This window comes from Xiphophorus maculatus, chromosome 10 (genome assembly GCF_002775205.1).
Source record: "Xiphophorus maculatus strain JP 163 A chromosome 10, X_maculatus-5.0-male, whole genome shotgun sequence".
In the NCBI taxonomy this organism is placed as follows: domain Eukaryota; kingdom Metazoa; phylum Chordata; class Actinopteri; order Cyprinodontiformes; family Poeciliidae; genus Xiphophorus; species Xiphophorus maculatus.
Window position 1 is genome coordinate 24,456,100 of NC_036452.1, and position 13,345 is coordinate 24,469,444.

At 40.7% G+C, this 13,345-nt stretch overlaps 1 protein-coding gene across 2 annotated transcripts in view; it reads left to right on the forward strand.

Annotated features, from left to right (window-relative positions):
* reep3 (receptor accessory protein 3) overlaps positions 1-12,704 on the forward strand; it is a 33,855-nt gene extending 21,151 nt beyond the window's left edge. Inside the window, exons 3-8 of one of the 2 annotated variants that reach the window (XM_023340746.1) lie at positions 793-869; positions 2,088-2,208; positions 2,340-2,453; positions 6,264-6,426; positions 10,675-10,808; positions 11,306-12,704. In XM_023340746.1, the coding sequence (XP_023196514.1) occupies positions 793-869; positions 2,088-2,208; positions 2,340-2,453; positions 6,264-6,426; positions 10,675-10,808; positions 11,306-11,383 (687 nt within the window). In that variant the 3' untranslated portion in view covers positions 11,384-12,704. The remainder of the gene's footprint in view (positions 1-792; positions 870-2,087; positions 2,209-2,339; positions 2,454-6,263; positions 6,427-10,674; positions 10,809-11,305) is intronic. The other variant, XM_023340748.1, reaches the window with a different exon arrangement.
* The last annotated feature ends 641 nt before the right edge of the window (positions 12,705-13,345 follow it).

A 13,345-nucleotide genomic window follows, 5' to 3' on the forward strand; every position in this document is an offset into this window, starting at 1 on the left:
TTTCCAGGCCCCCATGGAGCTGTATTGTTTTTAATTATATGTCGCTGGTTGAGAACAGACCACAGCACCAACGCTGCTCCATCTCTGAAGCTCCTTTAGTGGAAAACCCCCTGGATGCTGGAGTGTTCTCTGGTTTACATGCTTTCTCTGCCCAAGTACACACACTCTGTACTCACTCTCATCTCTCCAGCAGAGAGAGATGAGAGCACATGCACTGACATTTTCTCAGGTCCTGTCAGTGTGTGTTCAGTCATGCAGCAGCAGAGTCTGGCTTCTACTCCAGCTGGCCATGTGACTGTCTGGCTGCCACAGCCTGCTGCTGCCTTTCATATGGAAATGTAGCCAGGAGAGCCTGGGAAGCCCTTTAGGAGGAATGGGGAAGTGACAGATTAGGAAAGACAGCAAAAAGCAGAAAGACAGCGAGCTCATCTTGTTTGCCCTTTACTGCTGCAGCTACGGGTTCCAGGATGGATCAAACAAAGAGAAAAGGAAATAATCTGATTAAAAGCTTGTTTTAATATTTGGGCTTCCAGTCCCTGTTTTAATTTTAATTATTTATTTTACTCACAAATGTTAGTCAAAATAACATGTCATGGTAGTAATAATATCAAGGTAAATAATTATGGTTTGACAAGCACACATTAAGTTGGCAGTTGTTATTAAGATGCATGTTATTAGACTCTCCATAACATGTCTACCAGACTGTATTAATGGTGATGTTCTGCAGTGTTTAACACCAATCCAGCTCAGGTGTGTGTAGATTAACCGTAGTGATTCTGTGTGTGTGTTCAGGTGCGCTGGATGATGTACTGGATTGTATTTGCTTTGTATACAGTCGTGGAGACAATCACTGACCTGACTGTAGCTTGGTGAGTAACCTGAATGAAGCACATTGCTAACCTTAGCACACACACACACACACACACACACACACCCGCATACAGACACATTTGAACCTAGTTAGCATGTTGTGCACATCCTGCAGCTAAAAGCACTAACCTCAGTTTGTTCCTGCCAGTACTGGCTTCTAGTTTTCTGGTCTGACATTCTAATCAGAATTTTGACCATTTGAGTATTTTTGTCAACAGACTATAACACAAAGAGCCCAGTTATTATGAATGACCTAAGACATATGCTGCAGGTTTTCAGTATTTAACCAGCCCACCACTGGTCAGTGCCAACCCTGGGAAAATGACTGATACTGAGTTGTTGCTGACCACTTAGATTTTTTTAATCTTCTCTCAGTACACTAGTCTCAGTATTCGATTGACTAACTCGCTTGACATTTGAAGCAATGCCCTGTTGATTAAAACAAAAAGCACAAAATTATTAAAATAGCTTTTTTCTAGCAGAAGTAGGGCAGATTTTTGGATAAGATTGATTTCACATAAGTATCGGCCAATCGGCGATTTCCCAAAATGAAGGAATTTGTGGTTAATTTACCTGTCCATTGTTCATTCCTTGGTTTATAAATGCTGTCAAACTGAATCCATTTTTCTTCACCTAATGATGAGACCTGAGTGAAGTTGGCCCCCACCTTCTTCACATTGAACAAAATTGGTGTCAAATATTTGTACAGCAAACATTTTCGTTTGTGGCACTATCATTTTAAAAATATTAATAATGTTTCTAGGGCTCATCAAAGGTCAACCAGCCAGTCAACATTTACCCAAATAAAATAAAATATGGTGTCAATCAATTTACATTAAGTTACATTTGTGCTGGTTTGTGCAGCAACAGCACAGTTGTTTGATGCCAAATTTGCTTGATTTTGTAAATGTGGACTGATCTCTGTTAATCTCTGGAAATATTTAATCTTTAACTTTTTGATGCACAAATGTAGCACAACAGTTTGACACCAATTTCATTTAATTTGAAGAGAGTAGGGGGCTAACTCCACTCAGATAAATAATACATTTAATTTGTAGGCGCCCTTCTTACCACTCTTGACATAGTTACGCTACGTCACATATAGTTTAACATAATGTTTTACTTGATGGAAGTGGCCATGTTGGCTGCATGTCTGAGGTGGAAAAGCAGCTCAGACCTGAGCCCCATGTGAGCGAGCAGTTTCTCTGTCTGTCCAGGTTCCCTCTGTACTATGAGCTGAAGATGGCTTTTGTGATCTGGCTGCTGTCGCCTTACACCAGAGGAGCAAGTCTCATTTACAGGAAGTGTCTGCACCCCCTGCTGTCCTCCAGAGAGAGAGTACGACCATCCATCTTTCTCTGTCTGCCTCTGAGTACACGCTAAACTTCTGTTGAGAATATTCTGCTTCTGTTGCTTTTTACCTGATTAAACTGTACCCAGTAAGAGTGTTATTGATTGTATCCATCTAGGAAATAGATGAATATATCGTGCAGGCCAAAGAGAGAAGCTATGAGACCATGGTGAACTTTGGGAAGCAGGGATTAAGTATTGCGGCTACCGCTGCTGTCTCTGCTGCTGTCAAGGTGAGTGAAAAAACATTTTCCATTTTGAATGCATTTCTTTTAATGAAAAGAAATCATGTGTTAATGTAAATGTGTCCAGTATTCCACTGGTGTGCTTCTTCGTAGCTACACTTCCCAGCTGAGTTCAGACTAACATGACAGGGATAAATGGGTCTGGATATGGGAACCAGTCCAAGTCATAAATCTGTTGAACTGAATTATTATACAATGATGGCAGATGCTTTGAAACACTGCTGTTTTTTATGAAGTCACTCTTTTTAAAACAAAAATGTGGATTATTGCTTTCTCCAAAAATATTGTTCATACTTCATGTTCTCCTGAGCATTTTATTATATTTGCTCCCATCTCATGAACGGAATGGATCCTTCAGCTCTGTTTATTATATTCTACTTTTTAATGATTCAAAACCTGCATTTTAACAGGGATGTGAACTCTTCTAGATGTGTTGTAGTTGTGAAAATTCACTTTGGCAGGGTAGTTTCTGACGTTCTAACGTAGTGGATGCCGCCGGGTTCTGACTGCACCAGGAGCAGTTCTATCAGTTCCATCATAGACATTTTCTTTAGAAAGGAATGAAGCAAAGGGAACATTTGATCAATGTTTCTAAACTTGAACTAGTCTTCACTGTCTCCTTTGACCCTAACATGACTTGTGTTTTTCTTCCTCTGCACTGACATCCTTCAAAGTGTGTGCACCTCAGCATGCTCCTCTGAGAGGTAAACAGCAAATAGCATGCTTACTTCATACAGTGCTGCCCATCACATCCTCTCAGCATACAGCCATGGGTATGGACTCTATGCTTTATTATATTAGGACATCATAGCAATGATCTGGTCCACCAGGGTCTATGAAAAAACACACATTAGTTACTAAACCAAAAAGTGACCAAAGTGGAAAAATGTTTGGTAAGAAAATTAAGTACACCCTACAACTGAACTGATCTGAATGAGAGTGAGTGAGAACAACCTACTGTATATCTGAATGAACTCTGTCCAAACGGCACAAGTGTGATCGTTTCACCCCCAAGAAATCCAGTCTGTGCTCCTGCCATACGTAGAACTAAGTCAGATACATATCTGACTACGGTTCAGTATTCTGAACCGTATCAATCTAAATGTTGATTCTGTCAGTACCGAGGTGAATATCGTTTTGGATAGAAGCTAGCTTTATGAGATACTTTTATGTGCAGTTTCTCTTTGCCAATTAATCATATTTGCTCATAGAGGAATTGAAATTTGAATTATCAAGAGCTTACATTTTCAATTTGAGAGCAGAACTTTATACCTTTGTGATGTTTGCAAATATGAATATGGCCTAATATAATAATGCTTTTGTGTGAATTATCCTTCCATCCATTTTCCCAGTATAACTGATTGGGTGAGGGTGACAGTAGGCTAAGTGAATTCTGATGTAAATAAAGGCTGAAAGTTCTAATTCTGAAAATGATGAAACATTTCTGAAGTGCACCACTTCTGGTCCAGCTCCACATCCAGGCTTCTCTCCAGAAGCTGCAGTCAATGTTCCGCTAAAAGCTGCTGCTACAAGTTGTGCTTTGTTTTATTAGCTCCCTTCATCTGGTTCTGATCCTGTGACGATGCTGCCAGCTTTCAAGAACTTTAAATTCCCTCCATATAGACGGCGGCGTCTATTACTGCCTCTGTAAAGAGCGCTGCTGTGTGACACCAGCATTCTTCTTCTGCTCATGCGGATCGCTTTGGGGACACAAACCGTTCACAGATGTCTGATTTTGGTCACATCATTCATTAGAATGAACAACCACACACACAAAAATCTGATTCAGAATTTCAACAACAACAATTATGTTGTTGTTCAGCAACAACAACAGCAGGCATCAAGACCTGCTGTGTGAAGGTAGCTGAGGTCCCATTGCACTTCAGTGTTACTTCAGTTCATTGATGCTTGCAGATATTTGTTTCTTCAGTCCAACATGATGAGGTCTGGATTGTCTGTCTCTGCAGCACTTCGATCTGAATCCCTGCTGCCAGTCCTGTCAGAGACGAGAAGAAAACCTTAGAATTCCTACTTGTTCAGTCCTGTGATTCACTGCCATCAGCTCTGTCGTTTAGTCTGCCTGCTTAGTAGTTTTACTTTAGCATTCTCAGCATTCCAAACAGTCTACAGCAAGGGTGTACTTAGTTTATCACAGTGATTCCTCTGATAAAGACCAGATCATTTTCTTGTGATGTGCTAATAAATAAACCCTAGAACTAAACAGGGAGATGCTTTCAGACCTGCAACCCAAAAACCTTGGTATGGATTTAATAATTCAATGTCTTGCCAAAAATATTTTCTATTTTTGCAACTATGATTCCCAAATTACCTTTGACTATTTTATATACGGGGCTTTATTATTTTTCTTACTTTTGTTGTAGCTTCCACTCATTTTGTCAAACTCTGTCCAACTATGTCAGCATGAAGAAATTTTTTATCTGTTATTAAATAAATGAAGGTAAGGATCATATTTCATATGTCTGTATTCCAGTTTGGCCTCGTTAACCTTTCTGTCCTTCATTTATTAATGCAACAGGACTGATTTATTAATGTGTTGGCTCTTTAACTAACACAGAGTGGCTCCTCATGTTAGCATCTTTAGCTCAGTGATAATCAGAGAGAGCAAAAACATTCTAATTACTGATCTTCTTATCATTTTTAATATTTTGTATTTTTGCAAACAGAACTAATTTATAGGCTGACACAATCAGATTCATTGCGATGAATCAATTATTGAAATAGCCATCAACTAATTTAGAAGTCAATAATTGTTAACTAGAGAATACAGATTAAAAAAAGGCAGTTTATTGAAAGAACAACACACTCAGGGTAGAAATTAAGTGAAAACTTTACAAAACGATGCATTTGAAATGTAAGATAAGAAAACAGAACCACCTAATTTATCTAGAAATGTGTTCTACCCAGAAGTCCTCAAGTAGCAGATTTAGCCTCACTTCTTTCAAAGTCCATGTAAAAAGCACCATTAGCTATCCAGTTATTAATCGATTAATCAAAAAAAAAAACTAAAAAAAAAAAACTGAGCATTTAACATATTGATGTTAGATGTATGCAATTAGCTGAAGATTCATCCTTTGTGTTCACTATAGGAATGCTGCTATTGCATTTTAGGCAACAAAATGTTCATTTTCTCATTTAAGAAATGACTTGGATTATTTGTTTATTTGCATCTTTCAATGTATTTCCAACTTTGTATAAAAAGACTTAAGTGGTTAAATGAAAAATCTGCAGAATGTGCCAATTTTGTATCTGATTAATCATCAGAATAATCAATGGACTACTTGATTACTAAAATAATCCTTAGTTTACTTTGACCTGTTGGCACTGTTCCAGTTGAGCGTCTGTGCTGCTACTCAGGGTGGAGTTTCCCAGGAGACGTTTACTTCTCTGTACTCCTGGACCTGAGTCAGAATGAATGATGCAGGAGAAATGATGCAAACACTGAGAATTGTGAAGACAGATGACTGCTGCTTGAATGAAGAGTCAGGAATTCACTGAACTGATGTTTCTGCCCGTGTTTGATAGAATATATTGTTTGTGCTTTTTAGAATGAACCATGAAGAGGTTTACTTATACTTTCTGAATGTTTCATCTTTAATTGTTTCCCTCTGAATAGGAAGAGCAAATTAAGATTTTTTTTTGTTTAACACCAAACAAACAGGGTCATTTTTTTTGGAGCTACGCCTCACCTCTCACATATTACTTTACTGTCTGACATGTAGACAGTAATGGAGAGAAGTGTTGAGCTGTGTGCAGTAACGTTGCCTGTTGGCTTGTCAGGGTCAGGGAGCCATAACAGAGAAGCTGCGCAGCCTGAGCATGCATGACCTGACGCAGATCGGCCAGCAGGACGACAGAGGAAACCAGCTGTACCCGTACAACCCCCACTCAGCTAACCCGGCCTCCAGGAGGTCCCAGAACACCGACCCGGCCTCCAGAGATGGTACGTACACACACACACACACACACACATACACACACACACACACACTCAGATCTGTTTGGATTTCTCTCTTATTAGGATATTGTTGTGACTTTCATGCATTTCTGGAGCCTCCAGCCAATCCTCACCAAAACATTCATTCAGACTCATATACAAACACACACACACACACACACACACACACACACACACACACGCCTTCATGCACCGTCACATTGGTAGGCAACTAGCGGCTAAAAGCCTTGCTCAGGGGCACAATAACCTATGGCAGGAGGAAGCTGGAATCAAACCCACAACGTTTCCCTCTGATCAGGCGTTCTGGTGAATTTCACCTGCACTGAATGTGTCCACATCACCACTGCTCTGAACGTCCAGGACAAAGTCCAGAGAAATGTTTCCCTCTGTCCCAGAATGAGTCAGTCTCCTTTACCAGAACCTGTGATGTTAAAATCCAAACTCATGACCACAGGATCTAAACACGGACGCTCCAGGATCACATTTGAGACACAGAAAAGTCGAAGTTTCTGAACGCACAACAACAAAAATAAAAACAAATTATTTTCTTCTTTTCATGAAGCTTCCTCTAGTCCTTGCTCTGGCTGCTACCAATACGAAAAAAGAAAAGATGAACAATCTTAATATTTATTATTAGTATTATTATTATTAGTCTTCTTGTCTTTTTTTATGGAAGAAACTTGTTAACTTACCTGTAACTGCGCTGTAATATATTGTATTTAGATCAATGGGACCCTGAGGGACTATAGATGAAAACTAGCATCTGTGGCTAACTCAGTGATATTTTGTAATCTACCTTCTCCCTTTGAAATAAACAACAACAGCTGTTCTATATTATGTAATGGAGAAATTACCCAAAATATATACTAATGTATGTATTTAGTGGAGTAGTTGTGGTCTTTAATGTTTTAGGACTGATCACAGCTGTGGTGTTCTCACAATAAACACAGATCATATAAATATTCACACCCCAGAGGGCTCCAGAAACTAAACTGAAGAATAAACCTGTTCATGGCTAAGGTATGGCTTGGTTTCCGGGGGTTACGGCTACTTCCTGTTCCCATTCTTTGCATTGCTAATCGTCAGGTCGCCTCCTGGCTGCATCAGAAACAGATCCAGGTAGTGCCCACTGCTGTTTGGACTGATTTTCTCTGTGTGCTGTTTTTCCTCGGCTTCCTCCTTCCCTGCAGGTTGGCTGGCATTTCAATGAAAGCACTCAGCAGCTGTGTGTGAAAGAGTGTGTGTGAGATGACTTCCCAGCAGACAGAAGGGATGAGATGAGATGAGGTGGAGTGGGGATGCCAGCAGAATGCCAAACACATACTCACTGTTCCTTCTATGCTTGTCTTTTTAATACACACTCGCACGCCCACCCCCACATGCGCACACACACACACACGCACACACGCACACACACACACACACACACACACACACACACACACACACACACCTACACACACACACACACACACACACACACACACACACACACACACACACTCTCTCTGAGTGGAGCTCAAAAAGACAGAGCTGCAGAGGAATATGTATGAGGAGAAAAGAGATTCCAAGGATGGATGCAGGAGGAGTGATGGAGTGAACATGGAGGCATCATGTATTCAGCTCAGGCATCCAGAACCTTGGGTTACCTCATCTGCTCTGCAGCTCCCTCTAGTGGCCAGATACATGGAGTACAGGTGGATTAAATTATGTCAACAAATATTCCTGTTGGACTTATTTACTCCTGGCTCACAGCTCTGTTGCTGATGTTACAGACCTGCCAGTGAGTTGCCATGGGAACTTACAGTGGGGTGCATCTGTGTGAATCATTCTAACACATTCTCTCCTGTGAACACACATGTTGGTAATTAGTGGATTTGCAGTAGATGTAAAAGATTGAAATTGATTTATCTTTCCATCAACAGCTTTGAGTTCTGACAGTGCACAGCTGGCGTCTAGGCAACCGTAGCCTGGGAAACATCGCCGGGTACTTGTCTGAGGAAGCTTGCATTGTTGGGCTGCTTTTCTGTGGCTCTCTGACCTTCTCGATGTTTTTGTCTGAAGGTTGATGGAATGGTATTTGGCTCTGTCCTTCACATTCATGGTGTTGGAGAGAATTACCACAGAAGTGACTCTGTGGAATCCAGAGGTTCAGCTGGGAGTTAAACTTCAGAGTTCTGCTGGGTTAATTGTCTCTGGTCCAACCCATCATTGATTGGTTGAATTATTTCCTCACCATGTCGTCATGTTCTAGATCCCGGTTTACATATTTGTTAGAGTTTGAAACAGAAGCTCTTTTAAAAGTGACAGGACTCTGAACAGATGAGCTCTGAGCCGACTGGAAGGTCTGTGGGACGAACAGCAGAGTATCTGCAGCTAGCCGTAGTGAGACCTCGTTTCATTGGTCTGTGGAGGAGGAGCATCAGGTCTGAAGTTGATGAAAAAATGTAGGCTTTTTTTCCATCAGTGGATAACATGGAGAACAGTTGAGAGGAAGTGCTGTATTTTCTTTATTCAGTCAGTTGTTTGGTGTTTCTTGATCTCTTGGGAAGTTTGGTCCCATTACATCTCTTCTAATTGGCTCCTGTCTGTTTCCTTGGATCAAGTGGAGAGATGACCTAAGACCCAAAACAAACAGAAAGCACACACTTGCAACAAAACCAGGAAATCCCTGGTAAAACAGCTGTTGGGGTCAGAGGTCAGGAAGCAGCAGCAAGGAAGCCATTGTTTTCAGGTGGTGTGGGTTGAAGCGTGGAGCTGCTGAGTCAGAAGGTCCTGTTGGATAGGAACGGGCAGAGATGTGGGCTGGCCTGCATGGTGGGGCAAGGCGTGGCTGGGTGGAGCGGGGCGAGGGGGGCATGGGGCTGGGTTGGGGGGCGGGGGGGATCACTCTGTGTGTTCAGCTAAGCTTTGTGTTGTTACAGAATTCAGAACAGATGAAACTCTGAGCTGGATCTGCTTCACTCTGAATTTTAGTTTTAACTATTTTAATATTCTTTAAAGTCCTCAAACTGGACTAGTTTATGTGTTTTATTAAACAGCTAGTCTACCACAAGATGGCAGTAAAGATGACCTTTTTCTTTCATTTCAAGCCTTTGGTTTATTGGTGAAACTTAGAGCAGGAAGTCTGAGCTTCTGACTCAAAAATAATTGCATAATTGCAGCTAATGTGAAATTTGTCTCCATTCTTCTGACTTTAATCACATCTTTTAAAGTTTGTGTCACCTTTGTGTTGATACCACAAACAAAAGTAATGTGTTTTGGCCCAAAGGTCTGTATTATCATTATCATTATTATTATTATTATTGTTTCCTTTGTGAGTGAAGGGACAGACAGGGTATTTGTTTGGCTTCTGCATGTGGACATTTACACACTATTTTAATACGTCAACAAAAAAAATCAAAGACTTCCAGGCAAGTCCAGACGATTTAACAACCACTGATAGATCCTATAACTGGAACTGAGGTGCTGAGTTCCTGAACTTCTCATCATGCTCATCAGGTGTTTTTTTACCCCTGGAACCAGGTGAAGCTAAAACGATGCCATTTGAGAAGTTTGGCTAGAGCATACAGAGACAAATAAGGTTCTTCTTGTCTTAAATGCACAAAGCATTTATATTTTATACAGTTTTGGCTTAATTATTGCTCTAAGCAAGTTGTTTTTCAGCCAATAATTAGAAGCAATTAGTTGATGATTACTTCAATAACTGATTCATCATGATTAATCCGATTAAGTGTGTGTGCTCTAGGTAGCAGAAACATGAGGGCTCAGCTGAGCTCAGCTGCACCCTCACTTCTTTAACACACACCGGCAACACAAAGACACACAAACATGAACACACATTGGGGTTGGAAGGGAACCTGCTTGATGTGGACCGAGAGGAAGCTGACACTCCTCAGCTACAGTCATCAACATTCACAAGACCTTGTGAGACATGGAGGACCCTGCCTGATGTTAAATCCTGAGCCTACTTTTCACTGTTCTTCTTCTGAACAGTTCTCTCACAGTACACATCATAATGATCATCTTCCCATATGGTTAGGTTTGTTGTCATATATACATTTTTACCACATGTAACATTCCGTATGTCAGAAACTGACATCTGATGAGGGAAGGAGAGGCCCGATGATTTCCTCCTGGTAGATGGAAGTCAATCAGCTCATCAAAGGAAGCTTCACATGGTTTCATTGATTACTGTGTGTGTGTGTGTGTGTGTGTCTTTTGTTTCTTCAGAGTACTACTATGAGCAGGAGGATGGGTCTGATGAAGAGGCCGAGCCAACGTTCTCTGAAGATGAGGCCGTCAGTCAGAAAGGACTGAGACGTTCCCAGAGCGTCAAGATCACAAGATCCAGAGTCCGCAAAGACGTAAGTGTCCACCTGACCCTGCTGACCGGGAAAATATTAAAAATACACTCCTGAAGGGATAGACAGGGCATTTATTTACACACTATTTCAATACGTCAAAAAAAGAGAAAAAAATCTAAGGCTTCCAGGCAAATCCAGACGATTTAACAAGCACTGACAGATCCTTTAACTGGAACTGAGGTGCTGAGTTTCTGAACATTCTCAGATCTTTGTTGCTGCAGCTGAACTTCTAACATTAAGCTTAAACTGGAACATTCTTAGTTGTAGTTTCCTGTATGAGAGGCAATTATAGAATGATGACTGCATGCTTTCCACTGAAACTAATCCATTGCTAAAACCAGACAGTCCCCACATTTTTCTTTGTCAATAACTAATTGTGAGTTTCCAAATGGTTTCACAGCTTCACCTGTGCTAAAGATGCTGAGCTGAACGTTTCTCAGCAGTAACACCCTCCAGCGAGCTGATCTTGAAGCACCTTCTGTGTTTTCTGTCACCAGCAGCTTCGTTATGGATCACTGAAGATCAAAGGCAAGAAGAGGCCGGCGCTGAGCTCCGTTAACTACGGCGCGTCATGAGACCCTGTAGAGCTGCCTGCTGATTGGTGGATGATGCTGTCATCTTGTTTTCCCACTCTGACGTTTCACTCTGCTGGACTCTATGTGATGACCAATCTGCTGACATATTTATTACCTGCAGCTCAGAGTGTTTCCCCTCAGAGCGTTGTCCATGGGTATTATGGTCTGTCTGTCATCTCTCACTGGGACTGATGGGCTTTTATAGGAGTGGGAAATATTTTGTCTTTTATTTTTTAGACACATTCCTCATCATCTTCTCTTTCATTTAATATGAATAACGTGGTACCACTGTGGCTTGGGGATTTCAAATGTTGCTAATAGCTTTAGTATTAATTTTATGCTTCTACTTTCCAAAATATCTGACTCCATAATCAGAATAAAATATTATTTTCATCAACTGAAATGTTCTTCTGGTTGATGGACCTCCTCACGCGTGACTTGTTAGGTTTGAACTCATGTGGACCATTTTCTGTTTCTCTATGTTGGATCAATTAAAATGCTGTTTTTGAACCATTGCTTGAAGCAAAACGATGCTTTTAGCTTCAGTGTAGTCATGAGGAGCATTTCTGACTATGCTGCTGCTTTCAGCTGCTTTTCCTTCGTTAGACGTGGCAGCAGCTGAGTCATGTCTCAGAACAGGAAGTGGGAACATGCTGGCCCTGGATGGACAGGAAGCCAGGCGTGTTGGAGTGTTCTCAACACTTTCATTCTGTCAAAAAGGGGAATTCGCTAGTTTTTCTGACTTTCACTGATCTACCCAGAGAAGATCATGGTTGTAAATTTCAAGCTTTAATTATTCTGAGTGTTATTGGTTTGCTTTTTTATGACTTTTTTTGTGATTTATATGCTTTTTATTGTAACAGCATAATTTGCACATGCATATCCTCCCATTATTTTATATGTGCTGATGTTTTTCATCTCTGATCTAGTTTTCTGTGTGGAGACAGACCAAACCATGTTAGCCGCAGCACTGCTGCTTCCTGTGGAGCTCAGCATTTCTCTGAGCCAGTGTTTTTTAAACATCCTAATGAACAACCTGCAAATGTGCAGCAGCAAGCTGCACATGCTCACGTATTGATGTCCATTTAATGCTCATATCTGACTAAACCAAAGGCCGATGTGCCCACCACGGCTGTGTGGACACAGTTTTTAAAATGTTTTGATGAGTTTGCTGAAAATACACTAAAATAAAATCTGCCTGTCAATATAAAGGCAAAAACAAATTTTTATTGTCTTTTATGCTCTAAAGACATTGTCGTTTCTTTGTTTCTCCCATCACCCAAAATCACTGCAATAAAATGATCCATTCAGCACTTCTAAACCACTGCTTCCTTGTATGGCATCATGAGAAAATGTAAGAAGACCAAACATCCAGTAAACTACTGTGAGACAGACCAAACCATGAGACCAAACCATGTTTGTGGAAGTAAAACCCCAGATGTTGAGCCATGTCAGACAATGTAGTAGGTAGTTCTACCAAACACTGAGGAAATGTTCAGAAGCAAACTTCTGAATTTCAAAATTTCTTAAAACTTCTGATTCTGGTATTTAGCAATTAGAAATGTTAGTAGTGGGAGAGGACCTAAAACAGGAAATGTTTGGTTTGATTATATGTCAGATGTTGAAAACATAAAGTTGGTTATATAAATATCTACGTTCAACTGTAGTCATTACACATAAACAGTAAAGTGTTGATTGCATGTCTGAACATCTCGCATGTCTAGAAGTTTCCGTTTTGCTGAAAAAATGTACAAAAAACACCTGAGCGCCCCCTGCTGGTATTCTTTGGTTAGTGCATCTACTGAAGCAAACTACACAGACATTTGATCTAAACTACTGTCACTCATTCAAGCGGCATTGAGTTTACAGATGTGACCTGTGGCTTATAATGAACCAGAGGTCAGATGTTTTTTCATTGAATCAGAACAAACTTCTCTTGCTTCAGGCCAGATAGAATTTGTA